At 36.3% G+C, this 9,170-nt stretch overlaps 1 protein-coding gene across 3 annotated transcripts in view; it reads right to left on the bottom strand.

Moving 5' to 3' along the window:
- unc5d (unc-5 netrin receptor D) overlaps positions 1-9,170 on the bottom strand; it is a 272,442-nt gene that overhangs the window by 40,208 nt on the left and 223,064 nt on the right. For all 3 annotated transcript variants that reach the window (XM_015390399.1, XM_015390401.1, XM_015390400.1), the window contains exons 9-10: positions 8,105-8,290; positions 3,935-4,084 (exon numbers count right to left, since the gene is read on the bottom strand). In XM_015390399.1, coding sequence (XP_015245885.1) covers positions 3,935-4,084; positions 8,105-8,290 — 336 coding nt within the window. The remainder of the gene's footprint in view (positions 1-3,934; positions 4,085-8,104; positions 8,291-9,170) is intronic.

The raw sequence follows: 9,170 nt of genomic DNA, 5'->3' as shown, positions 1-9,170 counted from the left end.
TAGATATACTGTAGGCTACACTTTAAGAGTAAAAAAGTTTAATTTGTGAGATGCGAAATTGTTAAAAATGTTTTGGTTTATTCAAAAAGATAAGAAGAACAAATATAATTTATATTGTTAGTATAGGAATGATAATTATATAGGATAATGATTAATAATAACTGCAAACTCAGTGGATAACTACTACCACCGTATTGTTTTTTTTTACATCTGCAGTGGAGTTCACCAGTTGTTCCAGTACCATCTCCTTATTTTTCAATGCTGAAGTTTTATTGTATTTTCCTTCAAGCTATAAAGTTGAAAAATTCTACTTTTCATTTGTGATTAAATCCTCCATCACTGACAGCAGCACATAAAGCTTCCAGTACAGACATGAAGTGCGAGCGGTTAAATTGCCCATGTAAACAACAGCCTTTAATGTCCGCCTCAGAAAGCTTAAGACACAGAGGAATGGTCTGACAGTGAAACCCAAGGTTTATGAAGCTGATATGTGACTCAAGTTATTTTTGGTGGTATATTACTTGTGACCAGCCAAGCATTTCTATCTGTGCTGTGGAGGTCTCTCGACCTGGACTCGCTTATACTTCTAAAGGTTTGAAGCTGAGCTGCAGGTCATGGATTTGCAGGTACTTGAGAAATAAATTGCAAGTCACGTATTTTAATATCAGTTTCCTGTGAAACGCATTCTGTATGTGAGCTCTTAGTATTGCTAGTGCATGTTTTCTTGTCCAGTCATTATTTCCCTTTGCTGTCATGGAGTGCAATTTATGTCCACTTGTTTTACACTAACGTCAAAAGAGTAACGCCCCATACACGACAAAGATAGAGTGGAGTCAAACTGTTCAAACTGCCCTGTAAAATTGTCTCTGCAGAAAAGATCAATAATCAAAAGGTAGACTGATAAGAAAACAGTTGTACTGTATTTTGTTTTATTTTCAACAACCATGGGAACTAGAAAGAATCCCCTAGTTGAATTCTATGCCCTTTAATATTATGACAAAATACACCTGGTTATTATTAGATCTTAACAATATTTAAATTAGTGTCAAAATCTACAGAAAATAATAATTAAACCAGATTAAATAATCTGTCAAAAGCTAATTCAAGCATTGTTGGGTTCATAGGATTTAAGAGGGAAAGGACAAGGCACACGCTACTCCTGAAAGCACATGATTAACACATCAGCAGTTGAGTCTACCCTTGAAAAGCAGACCTCTTGGCGGTCTGCTGGTCTGAAGCATACAGATGTGTTTCAACACTCTGCCAAGCAAGAAAGACATCAGCAGTTCCTTTTGCATTGGTTTAAAGAAGCAACTTATATCAAATATTATATCAGAAAAAATTCCATGACAAATAGATCAATTTACACAAAAAAATATGTAATGAAATGATCTATTTTATACGAACATTAAAATATCACTACATGTATTTTACTTTTTGATCACAGTTATATTGCAATCCAGTCAAATTAATTTGTTATGACTATAGAATAGAATAGCTTAATTGACTTTTTGACTTTGCAGCAATCCCTCCTACCCTATATCAATTTACATTCATACATTAAGATGCTGACTTCTTTACTCCAGCCCTTTATGTCGTGGTAACACTCTTAATGTGGGTTCCTGATCACTCAGAAGGGAGGAGAGAAACAGAATCATGCATGTCACTGAATGTCAAAGTCAAAATACAAAATGCTAAATGCTTAATACTTCATTATTTTAACAAATTACTGCTTTAAATACAAAATCCTTCAGATTTTGGCCCAGTCCCCACTTTCTAAATATGTATATGGTCTAAATCGCTGAGCGGTCTCAGCACCATGGCCTCCTATAGAGTCCACGCAGAGGAGCAATGTTTAAAATAACTGCACTGTCCTGTTCACATTTTTCACTGCAGTTATATATTATGTTCATAATATTTGTATTTGTTTTATGTGTTTTGTCCATCTCGGAACAATGGATGTAAGGTAGCAGTTTTGCTACAATCTAACGCATTTTCAATTTGTGTACAATTTGTTTGTAAATGTTAATCAATATGCAGTAGGCTGGTTGAACAAATAAAATGGGATAAGAATTATGTACTTCTCAAAAAAGAGTATAACAGTTAAATCCTAAGCCAATGAACTCTGGGTGAGTAAGCTTTAAAGTTCATGAAAACAATTGCTGTGTCAATATGTCCACCCTAACCACTATATAGGACACTATATAGTGGTTACGTGATTTTAAATGAGAGTTTGAAAGTCTAGTGGAAGAAAAAGAAGTGGACTTGAAAAGCACCTTGAAAAGTAGCGATCATCCATAGTCACTAGACGAGCAGATATATGAGTGGAATGCTTTGCAAGGAGATTTCTCCTCGCAAAGCTATGGGATTTGCTGTCAGTGTGGCCCAATAACGAAGATGGCTAGGGCACCGTGCGGGGAGGCGAAGTCACGTGACCAACGAGGAGCGAAAAGCAGTGATCATCTCTCTGAACGGTAAGTTAACTGAGATCACTATAAAGTCCACTATATAGTCTCCGCTCTGTATAGTGATCGAGAGATTTAGGGGTTAGGGCGGACGTTCGGACACAGCCAATGAAACCCTGAAGTAAAATATCAGGAAAATCACAATCTCCATATTGGTGGAAAAAGAAGAAAAAAAGAAATTTTTGGCAAAATCATTTAGCCCTAGTCAGCAGTAAAACCTAAGTTTACAAATAAACACTTATAGGCACCAACCCATCAAACTAATGGTCAATCACGATGGTGTAGGGCAGGTTAATTGTGCTTGTTTGCTGGCCGAAAGACATTGGCAGATGTCTTGTTTCTGACAATGTTGATACATTTTCATCACTGTTGTCATGACACATATTTCCTGATCCACTTCAAATCCTTTAATAGAGTAGTTTCTCATTGTTGATTACTAGGAACTGAGTTGATTTTTTTAAACAACCAATCACGGCTGTTTAAAGACCGCCTCACACTTAGTAATTGGTTAACTACACCTTCCTGATAAGATAAAAGCTTCTTTCCCCTCCTTGCTCTTAAGCTAAATGTCTTTTGCAGTTTTTAGCCTAAATTAGAAGCCCTCTAAGAGGAGGGTTTGTTAATACAGGTCCAAATAATATCCATATATCTGAAAGGTAAGACTGTAAGACTTTATTCTAAAGATATCTAAGAATTTTGAACTTTTAAAAAAATTGTGTGATGTACATCTTTTATGTGCAATTAAGATACATCTATTTAAAATACAAAGCAAGAAAAAGTTTTGAGATAGGAGTGTGTGTTAAAGGAGTGAGTATAGGTATTGAAAAACAGTCTGCAATTGATTCTTGAAGGCAGAGAGAGAGAGAGAAAAAGCTCTTTGCTCTGATAAAATTTGGCAGCTTCTTCCACCAACAGGGAACCACAAATGAGAACAGCCTGTACTCAGACAGCTTCGTGTTTAGAGATGGCATTACCTGAGAGGAGCACACTGCCATCTCTTCAAATATTTAAATAATTCCCCGATTAAAACTTACTCTCTCCTTTTTGAATTTTGCAAAAAGAAAATTTAGTAACATTTGTTCAACATGGAAGATCACGCGCAGGGAATACAAAGTATGACCGAGAATCTGGTCTTACATCTTGTCTAAATTAACGTATTAAAAATAAAGCACTGTAATTCTGGATTTTAGTGAACATGCATCAGCAAATAAAGTTTATTTCCTTGGCAAGTGAGAAGTGCATTAAAAGCATATTAATACTAACACAGGGGTTACATGGACTGGAAGACGATCAGCTTATTATTGACCAAAGGTTTCTTTGCTATGGAGCAAAGGTTGCTTTGCTCTATAACAAAGAAACTGAAGAAAGGTGAATATTTTGTTACACAATTGCTCAGTTCTCTGCTTCTCTTCCTAGTCCAGCAGCACTTGACAAAGGCATTATGGGTGAAAATATTGCTATTTCCTAACCTTTTGCTTTAAGATCAGGCAGCGGGTCGAGGAGTGAGTGCTCTGCCATTAACTCCTTGTCAATAGAGTCCTGGAAACATATGGGGCTGGTATATGTACGGGACACTGTCAGATCAGGCTGCATGGAGGAATTAATGAGCAGGGGGTTTGCTGAAAAGGACAAAACAGACAGAAAGAAAATTATCGACAGCAGCTAAATCCCTGTAGCTGACACTTTAGACAATTCTTTTGCTATTGCTAACAGGAAAAACCTGAAAAAGCCTCTAAAAAGAAACAAAAAAGCATTTTTTTCCCCCCATTTTGTGGATATGACTATTCTTTCCTCACCATGGAAACAAAGATAGCATATATTTAAAAATATAATGTCTTGCTTAGCTGTGGCAAACAAGAGCAGCAGGGGGTGTTATCTGATAATCAACTTTCAAAATAGGTGCATAAACATACATATTCCCGTTTAAATTGTAAAAATATTAGGGGATAAAGGAAATGATACCACCACAGAAAAATGCACTGACTTCCTCCAGACAGTTACTGTATATGGGGCTCTGCAAAGGGACACTTCGCCATGTTTACATTTTTAGACATTTCTGAGGGATTTCATGTGAAAGATCAACTCAAGGTAGTGCATATCTAAAATGAAACAAGAAAGGTTTTTTAATATGCTTTTCAAATATGAGGAATAGATTTACATTTGAAATGTCTGTTGTTCATCATGATTCCTAACTTCCAAAGAGAACCACTGTCATACAGTGGAAGCATCTTACTGTAGCTGCACATAGCTCTCCCAGGCAGAACAGAAAATGTGAGTTTAACTTATATTTATAAAAATTAAATATGTACATATTGAATACTTCACCTATGACATCACAACAAAAGTGGTACACATGGATAGTCCATGAGTTGTATATTATTTGCATTAGTTAAGGTGTGTAGCACAGAGGGTGAAGACGCTGTGCTGCAGCATCTCTTCCAGCAGTAGTTTCCTTTGACAAAGAGAATTTTTTTTATTATTATTTACTTTTAATTTAGTCTCAACAGAGCTAAGAATCTTTGTCCACTCAAAACTAATGCACTGTTTTCTCTAAACATTGCAGTTATGTACTTTGATGTGTCTCATTTAATCAACAGAGAATTTGAACAAACAATTGCCGTTGAAAACTTAAAAATATAGTGGAGGGCGTTCTTTTTCTGGGTGGATGAATTGCCAATCATTCTGGTGATATGTTTACATAAGGCAGCCCTATGTGTTAGTTCTCATTTTCACTTACCGTTGGTGAGTCTGACAGAGTGGAAAAATTACAAATCTTCTTTTGGAAAGTAAACTTGTACTGTATGAGTGATGCAAACAGCAACTTATAAAAAGAGCGTGCAAGAGGAGAAATGGGCTGGTCCATGCTCTCGCACCTATTTAATAGGCGTTCCCTCTTGGGAGCGGGTACAGGGTTGTGCATGTGCATTTTTTTTAAAGTGTAGAGGGCAGGTCTTTTAAAAAATGTGCAAAAATCTTCCTCTATACCTTTAAAAAACTATTGGATGAGAAAAAATTTTCAAGCAATGTTTTTGCATGGTATACAACTACATATCGCCATCGTGTTTAAATAAATAGGTCCGGGACCTATAAAGTCAACAGGGTTGATAGAAGTTGGTAAAGACGTCATTGTTTGAGTCTGCATTTTTTATTATTATTTTTTTTTATTTTATTTATTTATTTTCTTATTTTATTCCTTCTTGCTTTGATTCTGTTTTATTTTTCTATATTTTAATCATGTAAAGCACTTTGCATTGTCTTTGTACTGAATTGTGCTATACAAATAAATTTGCCTTGCCTTGCCTTACACTGTTCTAAAAGCACAGGGCAGATAACCTTTGCTGGTTGATCTACTTCCTGTAGGGTAAGATGGTTTGTTTTGCTTCTTTTTTTGTTATTTCATATTTGTATTATACACAAAATAAAAAGCACATTTTCTCCTGTAAGAGATTAAAGGATTGACATAACCTTACAAAATCACTTTACTTTAACAGTATATAATTGACTAATATAGGAGGTGAGCACATGCAGAAAATTTTGCAGGTTCTAACACAGGAAGCAGAGACCAAGATTAGAGCCTTTGCTTCCACCTGCTGTGCTATCAAAACAAACTTTATTAAGCCTAGCTGAGGGCTTCTGCCTAGCAAAAAAAAAAAGAAAAAGAAAGAAATGTGTCAATCTGTATGGTGAAACACAAAGCGCAGTGGGACCAGCTTAACTCAGCAAAAAGAATTGGAAAACGCTTATATATCGCATTTCTAATTCTTTGCCGATGAATTATTGATTAAGATATTGTTAAACATGGGATAATAAATTTGAATAAAGAACTGTGGTCTAAAGATAAGCCCTTTATTTACCATGTCGATTAATATACCCGGTGGAAGGAGAACAAATATCTAAGTAATAATAGATAAGAGTGAAATTACATAGATATCTTCATGTATTTTACCATTTGTTTTCGAGAAGGTTTTATTGGTTAGGCTTGGCTGCTGTTTCCTGTAAGATTCTAACGCCCTGCATGTTTTATAGATAAAGTTTTAGGCTCGTAATTTGAACTCAAACTGCTCACACATTAACAACCTCCAGAGGCCTGTAGTAAACAAACTGAAAAATTAAAAATTGTCATTCTCATTCTGGCTCCTAAAGCATTTTAATAATTGATGCATATTAGTTATGTCATAACACCAGAAATAAATGCATAATTCATGATGCTACATGAGTGCATACACTGTATGGATTGCCTGGTCGTTGATTTCTTTCAAATACATTAGCATCAATATTTGAGCACTTTTATGGCTTTAGAATTAAAACAAATAACAAAGTTAAAAGGAGAAAGTCCTTTATCCTTTGCAAAAGTAATTTCTGCTCCACGGTTAACCTTTGAGAAAGTAAAAAGCTAGCGCTGCTGTGTGGTGTCTGGGTTTTGTGTTTATTTGGCGACAAAGCCACTCTAAAAGAGTGACATTTTTCTCTCTTAACTTTTGTGTTCTTTTGATATTTAAAAGAAAGTGGCTTTTCTTATAGTGTCTATGCAGCCAAACACTGAATGACATTCAGAATGCAGTAGTCTCAAACTAAATTGTAGGGTAGAAATGGATTTAATTGCAGGGGTTGCTGTTTATACTACCTTACCTTTAAATCTAAAACAAGCTAAAAATAGATAGATGCATGAGTTTATTCTTAGGGGATCTCATACTAAAATTTTGTTAAGGCTTGTCTGTGACTGAGATAATCAAGCAAACATTTTTACCATTCACAGCCTTTTTTTTCCCTTTTTTCCTGTAGCTTTTCTTCTCTTTTGATTTCCATACAGTCGTGTACCAGTTAGAACACAAACTGCATTTGCCTTTGATTCAATCCCTACATGTTTAAGCAGAGAGCTGTCAAAAATTATTTGCAGCCTTTTTAAATTTCAGCTGTTTTTGTAGTTTTGTCATGCATGTGTAAATGTATGAGTACTTCAAACAATACTTAACATCAGGCAAAGATAGTCTGAGTAAATATGGAAAGAATTTACAAATGATGGCTTCTTTTATACAGGCTAGGAAGTTATTCAAAACAAACTGGTCATACTGAAGAAGTAAATCCATTTTAAATAAAAAAGTAGCTGGTGTTTCATTTTCGGTACCAAAAATTGACATCAAGTCTTTAAATTTAATGCTGTGGAATTTTGGCCCACTCTGTTTTAAATCAGGCACAGCAGAGAGTTATCGCTAAAACATGATATAACTCATGAATTTATTTTTTCCTATGGTTGAGTTAGCGATTAAACAGGAGATTTGAAAGTGGTTTTGACTTATAATTTGACTAAATGGTCCTTCAGATCATTTTAAAGGGATTATCCCTCCTGGGAGTACTTCCATGTTTTCTATATATATGTATGAAAAAGATGTTTGTGGATAAATAATTTCACATCCAAGTCAAGTCTTTGTTTAAGGTGTTGAGTCTCAACATTTGTTTAAAGCTTAATTTAATGTATATTAGCCTTTTTAAACTAGTACCTAACACATCCTGTGTGTTGTTCCTAGGAAGGAAGCTTGAATTAGCAGGTTAGATGTAAACCTGATAGAAAATGACAGTGACAGTGGAAGTCTGGGAGGTGCATGTTGAGCAACTGACCTATCCGTGTGTGACTGGCTCACCTTGACGAGACGTCTTGAAGCTGAAAGACTGAAAGCCCCCAGTGAGGGCAGAGGAGTCGATGACATCCACCCCATAGTCACTTTGGCTCCGCCGATACAGAGTGACGGCGATGATCAGCAGCACCACGGTCACCACCCCTGCAGCCAAGCCTGAGTACAGGGCTACGTCACTGGTTCTTTCCACTCCTTGGAGGATTGGAAGCATAATGTTAGTCCCTCTGTCACAGCATGACCAAGATGTTTAATTAGGTAAGAAGGAACAGCTTATTTCCTGAGAATCTAAGAATCAGAGCTGCTGAAGAATATTGAGCTAGTGGAAGTTGGTTGGAGGAAAATCTACCCCAGTTTCAAAGTACATGAGGGCCTTTTTGTTTTCCATTCATTGCTCTGCCTCCCGGTACACAATTGTATTGTTCCTTTCTGCAGAGTTAAGACTACTAATGAGGAACCTCAGAAGAAAAGTGATTATAATCAACCCAACACCTGACTGTCATTTCAAACACTGCTTGGCTCTGGTGTTGGAGGCTCTCTGCTTTCCACTGGGATAATGTGACAAAACCAATTCATTAAATTAGCTCATCGGCGACGATTAGGCTCTATCTGCTCCCACCAGTATTGCGGCGTCCAACTCCGCAAAGAAAAAGAATGAGAGGAAAACAGAAGCTGCTAGTTTGTTCTTGAAAGATAATGAGATCTGTGCTAAAAACAGGACATGCTGAAAAATCCACTAAGCAGCCTGAAGCTCAAAGGGAAGAAAATTGACAAAATATGCAAAGCGGTATTAGCAGCTGTAGTGGCAGGTTAATTGAGGGCTCAGGAAAGTTATGGAGTCCTGAATGCATTTTTCTTACCATGGGTGACAAATGGAAATACTGATCGTTGTTAAAGGACGAGTAAGGAGAACATGAGCTTCTGGCTTCGTATGGATCAAAATGACATTGCAGCAAATTTCTCATTTCCCTAAACAGCAATTAGGCATGAAGCAACGACGTTCCAGTGGATATCCACACACAGGTGTGACCCGTGTGATTCTACATCAGATGAAGTTAAATTAAGAGATATATTA

The sequence above is a fragment of the Cyprinodon variegatus genome, unplaced genomic scaffold, assembly GCF_000732505.1.
Source record: "Cyprinodon variegatus isolate N-32 unplaced genomic scaffold, C_variegatus-1.0 Scaffold497, whole genome shotgun sequence".
In the NCBI taxonomy this organism is placed as follows: domain Eukaryota; kingdom Metazoa; phylum Chordata; class Actinopteri; order Cyprinodontiformes; family Cyprinodontidae; genus Cyprinodon; species Cyprinodon variegatus.
The sequence above is the reverse complement of the archived record's forward strand: the minus strand, read 5'-3'. Positions and strand labels throughout refer to the sequence as shown.